Source organism: Ochotona curzoniae, unplaced genomic scaffold (genome assembly GCF_017591425.1).
Source record: "Ochotona curzoniae isolate NIBS_2020 unplaced genomic scaffold, NIBS_Ocur_1.0 scaffold_2453, whole genome shotgun sequence".
Classification (NCBI taxonomy): Eukaryota; Metazoa; Chordata; class Mammalia; order Lagomorpha; family Ochotonidae; genus Ochotona; species Ochotona curzoniae.
The window spans coordinates 623,314-641,271 of NW_024467094.1; the positions used below are offsets into that span (position 1 = coordinate 623,314).

Below are 17,958 nucleotides of genomic sequence, written 5' to 3' on the forward strand. Positions count from 1 at the left end.
ACAGCCGAGCCCGGCACAACTCTTTTGTCCGGCCCGTACATCAGTTCAACTGTGTCGAATTACACAGTTTGTACAACACACACCTAGTCCGTTGGCTCACATAGACGAATAAAATAAACTGGTACCTCTCCCTATCCCTGAAACAGAAGTCTGAATTCCCTTACCATCCTTCTAAATGTTTCATCTATTTATGTATTTGACAGATGAAGAAAGAACTTCTAGCCAGTCTCCGGTCCACTCCCCAAAGGCCGAAAATGGCCAGGGCTGGACCAATGCTGAAGTTGAGAACCAACAGTTCAGTCCAGGTTCCCAAGTGGGTGTCAGGAACCCAACTGCTGAAACCATCAGCTCTGCCTCCCAGCATCTGCATTGGCAGGAAATAAAGCAAGAAAGCCGAGCCAGGCATTCCAAGGTAGCACAGGAGTGCCTGAACCCCCAGGCCAGTCACCTGCCCCTGCGCAGTTTGTCACTTGGCGTAGAGGAGCTTCTCTCTCTCCCATGGGATGAGGTCAAACAGGATGTCTCCCTGTTTCTACATGTCACAGAACAGCCACCATCCCTAAAGAGCACAGGGAAAACTCCACAGAACACAGGGGAGATGAACAGGAATTCTTCGATGCTCCATCTGAAACAGATGGACTGTCCCTTCGAAACGTTTGGGACCAGGAATATTGCAGATTTTGGAGGCTTTTGTTTGTTTGTTTGTTTGTTTTTTCAAATTCTGGAAAGTTTGCAAAGACGATACAAGTTGAATGTCTCTAATCTGAAACACTTCAAAATCTGGAACTTTCTGTGTGTCACGCCTCTGCTCAAAAAGTTTGGGATAGGTCAAGCGTTGTGGTGTGGCAGCTTAAGCCGTAGATTATGGTGCCTGCATCCCATATCGGAGTGCCAGCTGGAGTCCTGACCTCTCTGCTTTTTATCTAGCTCCTAGGAATGCATCTGGGTGGGAGGGAGAGATAGCCCCAAGTACTTGGTCCCTGCCACCCACACGGGGGACACAGCTGGAGTTCCGGGCTCTTGGCTCCCGGTTTCAGCCGGACCCAACCTGGGTTCTTCTGGGCATTTTGGAATTGAACCACTGGATAGAAGATTCTTTCTCTCTTTCTCTCTTTTCCTTTCTCTAAATAAAATAAACCTTTACATAAAAATGTTTTGGACATCAGAGAATTGGAATTTTTCAGATTTTTAGGCTTGGGGGTAGTCACAGTGTAAAATGACTGTTCAGAAAGCCCGTTGGTGAGACTTTAACTCAATGTGGTTTGAGAAATATATCACACAACAACTACAAAATAGGCAGTTGGGCATACACTGAGACACACCAAGCTCATTGCTATTAGGAATAAAATAATGAACTGAAAAAAGTCACAGATGGTCCCAGGTGAGGGTTTCTATAAAATTCATTAGTGTTCCAAACCCTACCAGGGGTGCTTACATTGACACTTCAGATCACAAGCCAGTTCCTGTGTATAATCGGTGAATTTTCTGATCTTGCAAATGACACACACCCAGTCCATCACGCATCAGTCCCAGGGAACCCCAAGATCACATCCATCCCACTTAGTCATTTCTCTAGCCCAGATTTCACATGGCAAGAAAATCCCATCACGCACCGGTCGCTGGTGAAAATGTAACCCACAAGATCCTTGCAGCTCAACAGCAGGACACAAAAGATGATGGCAACAAGCTCTGGAGGCAGAAAAAAAACAGCACACTGAGCAGGGACTCCCTAACCCCCGACCCTCACCCCCAGAAGGCGGGGACCCCTGCTGCATAAGCAGATGCTGCCCCACCGGGCTCCTCCCAACATGTGGTCAAGCCCAGCACCTGTGACCAGCAAGGCAACCACCGAGGACTTCTTTGCTTGCTCGATGTTTCCAGCACCCAGTGCGTTCCCAACCCGAACGTTGACGGCCACACTTAAGCCCATGGGGATCTAAGATGAAGCAGAGAATGATAAAGGGAGCACATGGAGACAGAAAGACATCCTTCACCTGCTGGTTCACTCTCCAGTTGGCTACAATGGCCAGAACTGGGCCAGGCTGAAGCCACGATCCAGTAGCTTCATCTGGGTCTCTTACATGGGTGCAGGGTACCTAAGCATTAGGATCATCCTCTGCTGCTTTTCCAGGCCTATTATTAGGGAGCTGGATTGCATGTGGAGCAGCACCTGTATGAGATGCTGGTGCAAGCCCCCTCACTCCATGGAGAAGAGAGCCTTCTGTGGAGCGTTCGCTCACTGTAGATTTGCCATCGCCATGATCTCTGAAGTTACCATCTGACAAATGCACATGCTTAAGGAAAGACGATCAGGCACTCATCCACACAGCGATGTTGCTTCCGCTCAGGATGACTGCAGATGAGGCTGAAGGAGTAACAGAAGGGACGAAGTCGGAATCCCTGCCTGGAAGCTCACAAGCAGGGACAGAGCGAGAGCTCCCAACAAATGGCTGCTTCACCATGAGAGCGAAAGATGAGAGGCAGCGGGGAGAAGCTTGGCAGAATCCACTTGAGCCAAGCAACCCATTTAGGTCGTCCATGTTGGGAAGCGTCTCGATCACAGTGTCCTCAGGGGAGGCCCTGAGAAGGACACAGACTGGGGGTTCTGGATCTACTGATGAGGGGCTACCAGCTGTAACACGGGAAGGGAAATTGACAGGGGCTTATTGTCCAAAACGCTAAGCGGAAGCAAGAGAGCCTACAGCTGTATCCCAGCTTACAGGACAGATGACACAGCACGTCTTTCTGCTAGAGGAAATACTGTCAGAAAGGACATTACCAGGACCTCCAACAGCACCCGAACAGACCGTGCAAGCACAAAGCAACACGGGTGCACGGATGGACATTTACACAGACGTGTAGATACCACGGGGTGAAACATAAGGAACCGGCGAGTCTGAGGACAGGGCATGCGCACCTGGGAAATGGGAACACCAATTCCTACAAATGTGCTAGGAAAAGTGTTTGGCAACACGTGCAAAAGCCTTATGCCGGTATATCTAAGTCTCACTTGCAGTAACTTCCTCTTGGGGGCTGGCGCTGTAACTCATACAGATGCTGGTTCAAGTTCCAGCTGCCCCACTTCCTGTCTAGCTTCCTGCTAACGGCCTGGGAAAGCAGTGGAGGACGGCCCTTCAGAAGTGATGTTTTCAGTTGAACAAGGCCAGAGAGAAGCCAAGCGAGTCTGTCATGCGCGTATTCTGCTCACCCACACAGCCACCTAACACCCAAGGTATTCACTTTCGGGCGATGGTGAATAATGCTGCTAGGCACACCACATACAAACACCTGCTCCTCTCCTCCCCTGAAGGCTTTATGTATCTGTCTCTCGGGGGTCACATTGTCAAGGATGCTAACTTACATCTGTCACTCTTCACCCCCCCCCCCCCGCTCCATCCTCCCACCCCCTGGGCATTTATGTTGTGACAGTTCCAAGATTCTAACAGATCCAATGGGAACTGGGTTAGGATTTGTAGGACAGACGGACTCAAGAATGGCCCCCTACTTTCATCAGCCACTCCCCACACTGTTACCTAAAGGGATGAACATGTAAGTTCAAAAAAAAAAAAGTCTGGCATCTCCACCAATGCTCTCAGCTACTTACCATGTACACGATGACCGCCAGCTCATACGTGACAGACTGGGCCCCCAACTCCACCATGCCCAGGATACCTAGTGCAGAGACAGAGAGAGAGAGAGCTGATGCCCTGATTGGGGGCAAGACCCCAAGCCCCCACTAGTGGGCATCACGCATCCTCCCACGGACCGCTGAGGAAGCTGCCAATCTCATAGGCCCACCACTCCATGCACATCATGAGCATGCTGGGGATGGCCAGGCGAAAGAAGGAAGCCCAGTCCTGCAGGCACTCGAGGGACCACCCTGCAGAGGAGACAAGGAAGAACACACATATCAGGCCATCGGGCCACACTGCAGCCCGAGATACAACTCATGCACATCCCAGCTCCAAGACAACAGGCTTCTTTACCTCCCCACGTAGCTTGATACAGCCTGTTCCTGAGGATGTAGAGAAAGAGGAGGAGGGCCAGCGTGAACTGGGCTACCGTGTTGGCCAGCGCAGAGCCCCTGGAAGGAAGGGTCACTGTGAGGGGAGCCCTGGCTGGGCTGCCATCTCCATCCACCCACCCATCCATCCATCCATTCATTCATCCATTCATTCATCCCGAGCGGCATCCCCTCTGCTCCGGCAATGTGTTCAGAGTGGGGGGCAAGGAGTCCACGCAGTGACACAGATGCTAGCCGAAGGGCTCGCTCATCTCCCCACTCCCCAGGGAAAGGCCACCCACCCAGGGATTCCTCTCTGTGTGACCCAAAAGCAGGGAAGACTCACATCACCCCCAGATGTAGCTGATGGACAAGCAGGTAGTTGGCGAGGGCATTGACAAGGTTGGCTGCCACTCCAGTCACCACCTGGGGCAGGACGATTCCCTAGAACAAGCAGACAGCACAAGCCAGTCGAGAGCTGCAGCGTGGGAGGGTATCAAGCAGCTGGGTATCAAGCAGCCCAGGAGAGCTCAGCTGCTGGTACCTGACCGGTCCTGCTCAGCTGATGGGCCTGGCCAGTCCTGCTCCTTTCTGCCCTCTCCCTCCTCCTCTTCATTTATTTATTTGAAAGGAAAAATACAAAGAGAGAAAGAGGGAGAGAGATTTTTGCATTCACTGATTCACTCCCCAAACGGCAGCAACAGCTCGAGTTGGGGCCAGTCCTAGAGCTAGGAGCCAGGAGCCAAGAGCTTCTCCCAGCTCTCCCACACGGGTGCAGGGTCCCAAGGCTTTGGGCCATCCTCTGCTGCTTTCCCAGGCCACAAGCAGGGAGCTGCATGGGAAGTGGAGCTGCCAGGATACAAACCAGCACCCATATGGGATCAAAAAGGACGCAAGGTGAGGATTTAGCCACGAGGCCATCATGCCGGGCCCCAGGCAGCAGCTTTATCTTACTACACATCAGCGCCAGCCCCTTTCTTCTCTCTTTAAAGCATAAAGTACAGAGTACCAGGTACAGAGGGGACTGGGCAGGGAGTGAGAAGGTAGCAGCTGGATGGAGGAAAGTGGGTGATCTCTGAGACTACAAACACTGGCAGGGGGTCAAAGTTTAGACAAGCCATTTGCGACATCAACTGGGAGGTTGAAAAGACAATATCAACCGACCAAGATCGACATTCAGAAATGAGCGTGTGGGACTAGTGTCTTTCTGGAATGTGGAACAGGGCATACCTGCTCAGGGCTAAAAACATGGGGGAGGATGGGGGAGGGGAACAACCTGGCTGTCTGGTGTCTAAGACTCAGGGCACCTGGAGGTGGCATGGGTTCAGTCAACACAGCAACACCAGCATCTCATGTCAGCACACTGGTTCCTGTTGCTCTGCCCCTGATCCAGCCTTCTGCTAACACACCCAGAAGGACCCAGAAGGTTCTGGGACTCTGCCAACCACATGGAGTTTCCGGCTCCTGGCTTCAGCCTGGTCCAACCTCAGCCGTGATGGCCATTCCATGCAGTGAACCAACACTTGGATAAAAGAGATTTCTGGGGGCCAACATGGTGACTCCACAGGCGAACCCTCCACCTACAGCTCCCAGCATCCTTTATGGGCATTGGTTCATGTCCCAGCTGCACTTCACATCCAGTTCCATGCTTATGGACTGGGAAAGCAGCAGAAGATGCCTCAAGTCTTTGGGACCCTGGAACCCTGTATCTGCATGAGAGAATGGGAAAGAAGCTCCTGGCTTCTTTGTTGTTGTTGTTGTTTAAGATTTATTTTATTTTTATTGGAAAGGCAAATATACAGAGAAGAGGAGAAACAGAAAGGAAGATTTTCCATTCATTGGTTCACTCCCCAAGTGGCTGCAATAGCTGGAGCTGCACCAATCTGAAACCAGGGGCCTGGAGCCTCTTCTGGATCTCCCATACAGATGCAGGGTCCCAAGGCTTTGGACTGTCCTTGACTGCTTTCCCAGGCCACAAGCAGGGAGCTGGATGGGAAGTGGGGCTACAATGCAAGGTGAGGACTTTAGCTGCTAGGCTATTGCGCCAGGCTTTGGATCAGCTCAGCTCCAGCTGCTGCAGTCATTTGAGTGAGGAGTGAACCCAGGGGATGGAAAATTTCTCTCTCGGGGCCCTGCGGTGTGGCCTAGCAGCTGAAGTCCTCTCCTTGAATGTGCCAGGATCCCATATGAGCACTGGTTCTAATCCCAGAAGCCCCACTTCCTATCCAGGTCCCTGCTTGTGGCCTGGGAAAGCAGTCAAGGACGGCGCAAAGCCTTGGGACCCTGCACCCGTGTGGGAGACCTGGAAGAAGTTCCTGGCTCCTGGCTTCGGATTGGCTCAGTTCTGTCCATTGTGGTCACTTGGGGAGCGAATCATCAGATGGAAGATCTTCCTCTCTGTCTCTCCTTCTCTCTGTATATCTGACTTTCCAATAAATAAATAAATCTCTAAAAGAAAGAAAGAAAGAAAGAAAAATTTCTCTTTATTTATATAATATTTATTTGATTAATAACTATTATTTTAAATAAATAAAATAATTACTTTATAATATATAAAATGTATCTCTATTTATTTATTTAAAATAATTAAATCTTTTTTAAAAATCTCTTTCTCTTCCTCTTCCTCTCTGCCACTCTGCCTTTGAAGTAAATAAAAAAAAACTCTTTTAAAAAATAAAAGAAGGCAGGGACGACGTGGTGGGAGGAAGGTCCTGGCCCGGACTTTGGATTTCCTCCGGTCTCAACCCGACTTCCGAGTTCCACCACCCCTTCAGGCTCCTCAATGAAGTGTTTGCACCTCAAAAAATAATAATAAAAAAAGGATAAAGATACCTTAGAGCAAAAACATAAAATTAAAGCAAAAAAAAAAAAAAAAACTGTTGAAATAAGGCCCACAAGCAGGCAGAGATGAAGTCCAGTGCAAAAGGCAGAAAGGACACCATTCCCCCCAGGCCAGAAAGGGTCCCAGCCTCATTTCTTTTTGTATTTAAACTCAGTTTTCTGATTTGGAAGATAGAGTGATAGAGAGTTCCCCACCCACTCCTTGGTTACTCCCCAGGGCGGGGCGGAAGGCAGGAACTGCAGCCAGGTCTCCCACCTGGGAAGCAAGGATGCACTCCGGCCATCCCCACCATGGCCTCCCAGGCTCCGTTAGGAAAAAGGGGAGTCAGGGCCAGGGCGCTGAACCTGGAACTCTGGGCCTTAACTCCCAGGGGAAATGCCTGCCTGGGGGGCAACTTTTGTTCTCCTATTCACTTGGCTGTCTGAAACCCTAGCTCTCAACAGATGACCTTGGGTAAATGAATAATCAGACCCTGAGCCCCCAAGGCAGCAGGAGGGCAAGGGAAGTCACCACCACATTCAAATCCAGCAGCTTGGTGTTGGAGTGAGGCAGGGCCAGGGCAGCACCAGGGAGAGGGGTTGAGCCCCTCCTGGGAAGACACAGAGGACAAATGAGAGCAGGTGGGACCCAGGCGCAGGAGGCGGGAGGTGGAGTTAGGGGTGAAACGTCTGTGAAGGACCAAACATGGGGAAGCAAAGTGAGTGGGGTCACCAACCAACCTGGGTCTGCAGGAAGGCACAGAGCAGCGCCGTGGGCCAAGATGTCATCTCCCTTGGAGGCTGGCACTACGGCATAGTTACGTGAGCCACCTCCAGCAATCCCACATGGGTACTGGTTCAAGCTCCCGCTGCTCCACTTCCAATCTAGCTCAGAGAGTAACCCAAGTGCTTGGGCTCCTGCACCCATGAGGGAGACCCCCAAGGAAGCTCCTGGCTCCTGGTTTCAGCCCGACCTAGCACCCCCTGGCTCCTGCAGCCATTCAGAGAGTGAACCGGTGGGTGAAAGCCCCACCTCACCTCCATGTCCCTCTGAAATGTCCATCTCCTGCTCTCCAGTCTCCAGCTACTCAAGGACCCCAATGCTAACGAATTCTCAATAATCCTGGGTAATCGGGTCACACCTGAAGACTACAAGGCCAACATCCCAGGCGGTTTGCATCCCGGTTGTACCACTTCTGATCCAGCTCCCTGCTAATGTGCCTTGGAAAGCAGTATAACAGAGCCCAAATGTTTGGGTCACTGCAACAATGTGAGAGACCCAAAAGAAGCGCCAGGCTCAGGGCCTTGGCCCCATCTACTGCATCCATTTTGGGGGAGTGAAAATTCTTTTTAAAAGATTTATTTATTTGAAAGGCAGAGTTGCAGAGAAGGGAGAACCAGAAACATAGAGTTTTTTCATCTGTTGGTTCACTATCTAAATAGCCTCAATCGCCACAATGGTCCAGCCTGAAGCCAGGAGCTTCCTCCAGGTCTCCCACATGGGCAAAGGAGCCCAAGGACTTGGGCCATCCTCCACTACTTTCACAGGCACATTAGCGGAGAGCTGCAATGAAAGCAGAGCAGCCAGGAATTGAACTGGCTCCTATGTGGGATGCCACACTGCAGGATGAGGTTTAACTCATTACACCACAACCCCAACCCCAGTGAAACTTTTTTAAGGATAAGCTATGGGGGAAGCTTCCTCTTCTCCCATCCCTGCCTTGTCCTTCCCTGTTTGTGTATGCTCAGACAGCCTGTCCGTCAGGTCAGGATCCACTGCCCGAGCCGGAGACCCTGTCTACCTGGATTTATTTTGAAGGCGGTCGACAGTGTACACGCTGGCATCGTGGTTAGACGCCCATGCACTCAGCCATCCCACTGCTGTTGGCGCAGCCTGACATGAGCTATCTCTATGCTTGGGGCCTGCATATCACCCCTGGGGTAAGTGGGGGTTCAGATTGAATACAAGCAGACAGGGTGGCTCCTGGGAGCCCGACAGCTGGCTCTGACCCCTCACAACTTCTGGGAGCACACAGCTGTACCTTTCATCTAGGGAACAGAATCAAAAAGCACAGCCAGGGGGCTGTGTTGTGGCTCAGAGAGTAAAGTCACCACCTGCAATGCCAGCATCCTACATGAGCACCAGTTCAAGCCCTGGCTGCTCCACTTCCAATGCAGCTCCATGCTTACAGACCTGGGAAAGCAGGGGCAGGGGATGGCCCAAGACCTAGGACCTCTAAGCTACATAGGAGACTCAGAATGGAACTTCAGGCTCCTAAATACAGCCTGGCTCAGCCATAGCCTTTAAAGCCATTTGGCTAGTGAACCATTGGACAAAAGATCTCTCTCTCTCTCTCTCTCTCTCTCTCTCTCTCTCTCTCCCTCTCTGTTTCCTGTAACTCCACCTTTTAGGTAACATTACTCTCAAAAAAAAAAAAAAAAGCAAAAACCAGAGCCAGCTCCAACAGTAACATTGCCAATGACAATATTTCCAGAACCAAAAATAATGTGTTCCTTTCGTAATAAGCCCAACAGCCAGAAATGGTTATCAGTAGCTCGCACCTGACTCTGTGACCCCTGAGTGTATCCGAAGCACCCATCTTCCCAGCCGCAGAGGTCCAGGCTCCCCAAACTTCCCAAGGGACAAGGACAGGCAACATTACCTGGTTGAGCAGGTATTTCACTTGTAAGGCATAAAGGAAGGTGGCCTGCAAGAGAACAAGAGAGAAGCCTGTCCCTACAGCTCAGTGGTGCAGCCTAGGCCCCCAGCAGGGAACGGGATCCCGGGCTGGCTCAGCTCCTCCTGGGGCTGGGCTGCCTCTCTCCATAGAGAGGCTTAACTAGTTAGACCACAACACTAAGCCAGGGTCCTCCAGGCTAAGGGGCCCATAAGCTCTTTTATTTTATTTATTTATCTTAAGATTTATTTATTTTCACTGGAAAGGCAGCTACACAGAGGAGGACAAAGAAGATTTTCTGTCCATTGATTCACTCCCCAAGTGGCTGCAATGATTGGAGCTGCAGCAATCCGAAACCAGGAGCCTGGAGCCTGGAATTTCCTCGCGGGTGCAGGGTCCCAAGGCTTTGGGCCGTCCTTGACTGCTTTCCCAGGCCACAAGCAGGGAGCGAGATGGGAAGTGGGACTGCTGGGACACGAAGCAGTGCCCATATGGGATCCCAGCACGTGCAAGGGGAGAACTTTAGCTACCAGGCCCTCCATAAGCTCTTTTATGGACAAACCTGACTCAACCAACCTCTACCTGGCAAAAGAAGGTGCAGTGTGCTGGGTGCTCGGAAAGAGCCTTGTGAGACAGGACAGGCACCCCAAGCCATGTGGCAGGGGGCACCTCCCTGCAGACCAGGCCTTCTTCCTGTGTGCTAGAGACCACATGTGAATGCTCCCAGGATGCCCTGAAGAACACGATGGCAGGGAACAAGGCAGAGGGCGACTGCTACGGGGTCAGCTGCGTGCCCTGGAGTCACCCTGACGCCTGACTGCAATGTGGCGCACCCAGAGATGCAGTAAGGGGAAGATCAGAGTATACTGAGGGAGCCGGGGCACAGGGGGCAGGTTGGGGGGCTACCCCATGGTCAGGGGCTGACCATGCATGAGCAGCCAGCCAAGAGAGACCCCAGGAAAAACTAGCACCCTACTGGCACCCAGAGCCTGGACTCACAGCTTCCAGAGTGTAAACAGTTATGTCTGCTAAGGGCTCTGATGTGGGTCATATTTTCTTACTCGTAAAAATAAGTCTTTTGCGCTTCTCCATGGGTGACGCCAGAAATTCCTTTAATTACAGAAGCTCAGGGAAGTACCCTCCAGAAATTGTCACTTCGGGAGCTGGTGCTGTGGTGCAGTGGGTTAAACCCGCAGTGCTGACATCCTATACAAGTGCTGGGTCAGGTCCCAGCTGCTCCACTTCTGCTCCAGCTACCTGCTCAAGTGCCTGGAAAAACAGCAGAGCACGGCCCAAGTCCTTGGGTCTCTGCACCCGTGTGGGAAATGCAGAAGAGGCTCCTGACTCCTGGCTTCCGCCTGGGACCCAGCTCCGGTCAATGCAGGGTGAACCAGCACATGGAAAATCTCCGCCTCTTCCCCTCACCTCCATCCAGGTATTTCCTGCGAATGCCTGTGTTCCTAACAGCATAAATAGAGCCACACTTCCTGGTTGAAGCCAGCAGCAGCTAGGAGTTCCACGGGATACAGGTATCACAGCACCCGTCGCCAAGAGCCCGAAGAAGCAACGTGCCAAGCCCCACCCCACCCCAAACACTTACGGGCAGGGCTGGAATGAAGATTGTGACATACGTCTGGGTGAGCCTGTTTAGAGAAAGAGGCAAAACCAGCATGAGAGTCCTCCCATTTCACCAGCAAACAGGTAGGACAAAAGAGGTCACATTGCCCTCCCCTCTCCGCCAGCCACTGGACGGAGCTGGAGAGAAGCACCCCTCCACAGAGCCTGGCGTCTTACAGCCTAAGCAAGTTCTCCCAGCTCCTGCCAGGTCTCCCAGCCCAGGACAGGGTTTTCCAGCTGACTCCCTGTGGCATGGCTCTCATGACCCTGGCTCCCGTCACAGCAGCCCTTTGCACTTCGCCAGACCCAGTGAGTGGAACTGATCGCAGGCTGGGCCAACTGCACTAGAACCCAGGCATCTCAGATACAGCCCGCACCTGCTGACAGCGCAAGCCACCAGCCAACCGCACACCAAGGCGGCTTCTCAGACATTTCACTTCCCCAGGAATTAGCAGGGAAGGAAGGTTCTAGATTGTAGAAGCCAGCCATGGAAAAGTGCTAATGGCCTCTGCCATCTCCCATCTCCAAGACTGCACTGGATGGGGCTGCGCGTGCCCCCCCCCCCACTCAGTCATGGCCTGTGCCAGCCTACCTGGACACAGCCGGGTCCTGCCTGAAGAGCAGCAGGAGGGGCTGCGTGTTGAGGAAGAGGGCCCAGCAGGGCAGGCAGCAGAGCAGCAGGATGAGGGTGGCCCGCTGCAGGACGACGCCCACGTGCTTCAGGTTCCGGCTCCCGTAGGTCTGGTGTGCACACGGCCAGACACAGTCATTAGCATGGAAACACACACACCCCTGCCAAAAGTCCACCTTCAGCCAGATCTCATCCAGAAACACTCGGTCCCGAGACATTGCAATATTCTCTTTTGTTGCCTTTGTTTGGAAAGACGGAGTTACAGAGAAAGAGAGAGATCTTACATCAGATGATTGGCTGCCCTGGTCAACACTGAACCAGGTCAAAGCCAGGAATCAGGAGCTTCCTCCAGGTCTCCCATGTGGATGGCAGGTGCCCAAATACTTGGGCCATCTTCCACTGCTTTCCCAGGCACATTAATAAGGAGCTGGAGTGGAAGTGGAGCAGCCAGGCCTGGAACCAGAGCCTGTATGGGTTGCCAGCACTATGCCACAGTGCGGGCCCCTCCGTGTTCTTTCAGAGGGAGGGCCCTGATGGAGAGAGAGGTGAGTGATCTTGCAGTGCGAGTCTGTGAGGTCAGCCGAGGAAACGCTGGTGCTGTGGCTGGAGTCACGCGTGGCACAGCGGGTTGAGCTGCCACTTGAAACGCCTGCATTCCATATTCAAGTATTGGTTCCAGCTACTCCTCTTCTGATCCAGCTTCTTGCTAATGCATCCTGGGAGGCGACAGTGATGGCTCAAGCGCTCCTACCACTAACGTGGGAGACCCCGATGGAGAGACCGGTCCCTGGTTTCAGCCTGGCCCAGCCTGGCTGCTGCAGGTGCTGCTGGGGTGTGAACCAGCAGAAGGACAGTTTCCTCTCTTCCTCCCTCTTTATCTTGCTATTTCACACACACACCGTTGCCCTGCCTTTCAAATAGGTGAAAACATCCAAATAGACATTATATTCAAACTAAAGCTGTGAACTTGGTGAAGACATCCCGAAATGAACTAATCTGGGGAAACAACTAGATGACAGTTTCCAGAAGCTCCTCCTGCGGGAGTGGGTGTCTAGCCTACCAGCCAAGACGCCCACATCCCGCAACGGGATGCTCGGGTTCTGGGTCCCTCCTCTTGTCAAGGCACACCAGATGGCACAGGGACGGTTCAAGCAGAGGAGCTCCTGGCACACACGTGGGGGACCTAGGTTCTCCCCCACCTCCCGGCTTTGGTCTCAGCTCGCCCCAGCTGGGGAGCGTGTGGGGTCAATGGGAGCCTCTCTCTGTCTGCCTGCCTCTCTCTCTGCCTCTCAACAAAAAAATAAATAAATAAATCCCCATGTAATGCTAATGATCCATGAGGGTTGTACATCATGACATTTGTTTTAAAAACACACACACACACATTCTCGGACACCCTCTGGACCAACTAAAGCAGACACTCTGGGGTCTGAGACTATGGTGCTAGGCCTGTTCTCACTGGAGGGGGCACCCACACCACTGGAACAAGCAGACAGCACCACCAAAAGCCAGTGGCTGTCCAACCCCACAGAGGTGGACTAGGAGCCATCAGCAGGCTGCAGGACCCACGTTTGGAAGGCGGGCTTGGTGGTGCCACTGGCCTGTGTGCTCACACCCACCACAGCATCAGCAAGGGACATGCGGTAGTCAACACACTGAACAGAAGCAAGCCTGGCATCGGCTGCTGCGGCCTTGCTCTAGGCCCACGCAAGTGCTCTGAGCACAGGGAAGGGAGGCTGAACCAACCACACAATTCCAGCTTGCTCTGGGCCTCTAGGATACACCTGCACCCGAGCCACAAGCAGCAATGATCCTTCCTCCGCCTGCAGGTCTGGAGCGACCCTGTCCTAACAAAACTTACAGGTGATTCTGATGCAAGCTCAAGTTGAGAACCACGGGGACTGCACGAAACCTTAAGATGTGTACAAGGGACTTTATTTTATTTTTTGGAATGGTAGAAAGACAAAAGGAGAAGAAAATCAGAAACATCCACCACTTCACTCTCTAAAACTGGGACCGGGTCAGGATAAAACCAGGGAGCCCGGAAGCAAAACTGCATCTCCCACGAGAGTGGCAGGAAGCCCGCTGCTATCTCCCAAGCTGTGCATTAGCAGGAAGCTAAAGCCAAGAGCCCAAGTCAGGCGGCACTCCACAGGAGGCGGTTACCACCATACCAACCCCCCTGCCCTATAGAGGTTCTTTTCCAGAACATTCCCTGCTTGGCGTCAGTGTGCCGTAAGGGCCAAGCGACTCCCGAGGGCTGAATGAGACCCAGTCACATGCCAGAGAAGGCCCTTGTGGGTGCCGTGGATGCAGGTGGAGCAAGGGGTTCTTTCCACATGCACCTGAGACTGTGTCCCTCCCACACACACCTGGGAGATGAGCGTGTCGCAAGCCGAAGACAAGCCGAATCCCACAGAAACACCCATGACGTTGATAACCTGGAAGACATAGCAAGGATAAGGTCTCACCGAGTCAAAGGAGGAAAGAAAGGTGATTCTATGTGTGTGTGCGCGCATACGCTCATCGGTCGGCCAGCATTGCATCAAGTGACTCTGTTGAGTGGAAAGACAGACCTTATCCTGTGTCTGTGTGTGAGGGACTTAAAAAACCACACCCACAAAGCCCCTCTGAGCACAGACTGGAGCTCCTGTCTGGGCCAGCATCACACATGAGCACAAACAGGAGAGGGAAGAAAAAGGAAGTTCTTAGCGGCTCTCTTGGTCTTCCCGGTAATTGCAAACACATGACAAGCAAAGGAGAAGCAATCCAAGACATTTCTCTCCCAAATATAACGGCTTGTTGAACTGAAGACCATCAGAAACACAAGAGTGCTCTCTGCTTCTGCTGCCTACCCTTTCCCAGCCCCCCGAGTCCCCAGAGCTCCCCCGCTTGTCTCAAAGCAAGACAGATTCCCAAGGACTGCTGGTCATCCGCAGTGAGACCACCCAAGTGGCCTGACGCTTCTCAGATGCACTCGCCCACCCCAGGGTCAGCACCAAACCCTGGTGCCCCTGCAGCTCCGGGGAGTCCCGTGCCACCCCCAACCGCGCCAAGCCAGACAGCGGCACACTTCATCACCCAGGTGAGACAGCCCCACCCGTACCGCAATCGCCAGCGTGACAGCATTCAGCTCCAGTTTGCTCAGGTGGCCGCAGAACACCGAGCTCACAAAACTGACCAGGAACACCATCAGCTGCGCCAGGAACTGCAGTGAAAGAGGGACAGACATGAGGACAATCCCATCCACCATGGCACAAAGCGGGGAAGGCAGTGACAGCCCTGGGATAACCCTGCCCCTGTCAACTGCAGTCAGAGGATGCGATGCTGGCATCTGCTGTCGGGGTACCACTTCCCATCCAACCGCCTGCTAACACGCCTGGGAAGTCAGCAGCAGATGGCTCAAGTGTTTGGGTCCCAGCCAACCATGTGCAAGACCAGGAAGGGCTTCCCAGCTCCTGACTTCCTCCTAGTCTAACCCCGGATGCCCACAGCCCTCATTTGGAAGCAGCTCATATAGGCACCAGTTTCAATGCCAGCTACTCCACTTCCCAGTCCAGCTCCATGCTAATGAGCCTGGGAAAACAGCAAAGGACGGCTCAAGCGCTAGGGCCCCTGTGCCCACACGGGAGGCCAGGAGGATGCTCCTGGCTCCAGCTTTGCCCAGCTGTAGCCATTGTGGCCATTTGGTGTGGGGAGTATTGAACCAGCAGGTGGAGGTTGTCTCTATCTCTCTCCTCCTGCTTCCTCTCTCTCTTTCCCTTTCTCCCTCTCCCTCTCTGTAACTCGGCCTTTCAAGTAAATACACACTTCTTACAAAAACATCCCATTCTGCAAAACCTAAAGCCAGGAGCAGCGGGGCCCAGGGGCGCGAGGGTGGATGGTGAGGGGGACAGGGCACACACAACAGGCTGGATGCTGGAAGCAGTTGGGCCACACAGGGCTTCCCAGGGCCGCAGCAAGGGCCAGGACAGGGGTGACAGGCTCAGGGGTGCATTGGAAGGAGACTTCAGGGAGTACAGCACCCGGGCAGCCTGCGGTCAAGCTAAGGTCAGGTCGGGAGCTCAAAGGAGATGGAGTGCCCAAACCAAAGACCCTGGGGCACAGTGGGTAAAGCTGCCACCAGTGGTGCCGGCATCCCATATGGGAAGTGGTTCCAGAGCCAACAGTTCCACTTCCCATCCAGCTCCATGCTGTACCTGGGAAAACAGCAGAGAATGGCCCAAGTCCTTGGGTCCCTGCACCCAAGTGGGAGACCCAGCTGAAGCTCTTGGCTCCTGTCCCATCCCAGTCCACAAGGAATCGAGCTTCTAGATGATTACTCTGGAACTCACGGGGCAGTATAGCAAGAAGTTGCTACTGACAAGCAGGAGGCACAGAGGAATGCCTGTGCTAGGGATCCACAGAACCAGCACCCCACAGTCTCCCCACAGAGCCATCTCCCAAGGCTCCCCCCAGTGCAAAGCAGTTTACTTCCAACTCCCTGCTAACGGGTCTGGGAAAGCGGGAAAGCAGCGGGGAATGGCCCAGGTGCCGAGTCCCTGCACCTACATGGAAGACCTGGAGGAAGCTGGCTGCTAGCCGTGGGCTGTGAATGCGTTCAGCTCCAGCCATCCACGCCATTTGGGGAGTGAAACAGCACACAGATCTGTGTGTGTGTGTAACTTTGCCTTTCAAATAAAAATAAATTAATTTTAAAAAAAAAACTTATCTGGAACAAAATTGTGTGGGGTAGAGTGCCCTGTGCCCTGTTTCTCTCTCTGCCCAAACTTCACATAACAGGTGCTTCAGACAATTTGAGGGGGCGCGGAGGGGAAGGGAGAGTGAAATAAAAGGTGTTCACTATTTTGTGCAGAAATTTGAAAGCTTTATAACCAGCATTTTCCATGAAATTTTTCAAAATCTTCCCGTGTCATAGTTTGGAGAGAAAAAAAAAAATGGGGCCCAGAAATAAATTTGCCGTTTGAGTCCATTTTTCAGGAACTTTTGGAAGTATCCAGACCTGAATCCAAGACACACTTCCACCCCCTTGTATGTTGCAGGATAATTACCCAGGTCGCTGAGCTCCCGGGACTTCGATGCTCGTTTTCAAAGAAATCAAGTTCAGGCAACTCCAGATGCACCGCCCAGACAAGGCACCCACCCCCGGGGTACAGCGGAAGCCCGGTCCCAGTGAAGGTCCCAGTGAGTGCTGGCAGCTTGCAGCCCCGGGTTGCTGCAGAGGCTCCAGCCCGCGCGCCTGGGGCGCGTGCCAGCGGTGCCAACCGCACCGGAGGGCATGTGCACCAGCGCCGCGGCGTGCCAGCAGTGGACACAGGGACGCACGCCCGACTCTGCGCCCCCCAACACCCCCGCCAAGGCCACCTGACTCACCGCGGGGCCCGCCAGCACCAGGAGCGCCTTCAATTCTTTTCGGAAGTCGGACAGCACCAGGCGGCGCAGCCCTGGGCGCTCGGGGGCGGCCTCTGGGCCTCCGGGCCCGGGTTCCGCCAGAGCTTCCATGCGCCCGGCACTGTGTGGTCTGCGAGCTTAGGGCCGCCGGAGGGGACGACAAAGGACAACCCCCACCACAGTCCCCGCCCCCGGTCCGCCCAGCGCGGGGAACCTGAGAAACTCCCGGACTCCACTGTGCGCAAGGGCTCAGCAGGGCGGATGACCTCCTGCACTTGACCGGCAAAGAGCTCTTAGGGGAACTAAGGGAAGTGAGGGGTGGAGCGGGTCCTCCGCTGGCCGGGGCTCTGCGCCCCTCTTGAAGGTTGAAGGGACTAAGAGTCCCAGGGCAGCCACCGGAGGCGTGCAGCCAGGTGTGCCCCCGCGAGCTGTCGTGGGAGCCTGCACCACCGCAGACTGGGCTGGGAACCTTGCCTCTCCTTGAGTTTTGCACTCTCCTTGACTAGAACAAGTTCCACGTCAAAGGACTTGGGATTAGACTCGGATGGAGCATTCCCCTTTTTTTCCAAGGAGCAGAGTTGGTGTGCAGCCCTGGTGTTCCAGGTGCTTGCCCATCAGCTAGGTCTAGGGGAAGGCATGGCTGGTAAGCCAGGGGCACGCAGGTGACACCTGCTACCCTCAGACAGCGGCCTGAAGTGCCTCCTGGAGCCTGGCTTCCTACGGTGGGAACTCCACGGCCAGAGACACCCAAGTCATGCCATGGGCAAAAATCCCTTCCGCTGTAAGTGAGGCAGTGGAAGCAGTAGGAATGGGGAGTG

General features: G+C 53.5%; 1 protein-coding gene across 1 annotated transcript in view; it reads right to left on the bottom strand.

Moving 5' to 3' along the window:
* The window catches only part of SLC47A1 (solute carrier family 47 member 1), a 34,127-nt gene extending 16,876 nt beyond the window's left edge, over positions 1-17,251 (bottom strand). Inside the window, exons 1-12 of the mRNA XM_041000465.1 lie at positions 17,123-17,251; positions 14,856-14,957; positions 14,122-14,190; positions 11,711-11,859; positions 11,102-11,144; positions 9,487-9,531; positions 4,350-4,447; positions 3,987-4,084; positions 3,767-3,880; positions 3,605-3,672; positions 1,828-1,936; positions 1,614-1,689 (exon numbers count right to left, since the gene is read on the bottom strand). Of these exons, the coding sequence (XP_040856399.1) occupies positions 1,614-1,689; positions 1,828-1,936; positions 3,605-3,672; positions 3,767-3,880; positions 3,987-4,084; positions 4,350-4,447; positions 9,487-9,531; positions 11,102-11,144; positions 11,711-11,859; positions 14,122-14,190; positions 14,856-14,957; positions 17,123-17,251 (1,100 nt within the window). The remainder of the gene's footprint in view (positions 1-1,613; positions 1,690-1,827; positions 1,937-3,604; positions 3,673-3,766; positions 3,881-3,986; positions 4,085-4,349; positions 4,448-9,486; positions 9,532-11,101; positions 11,145-11,710; positions 11,860-14,121; positions 14,191-14,855; positions 14,958-17,122) is intronic.
* Positions 17,252-17,958: the final 707 nt, after the last annotated feature.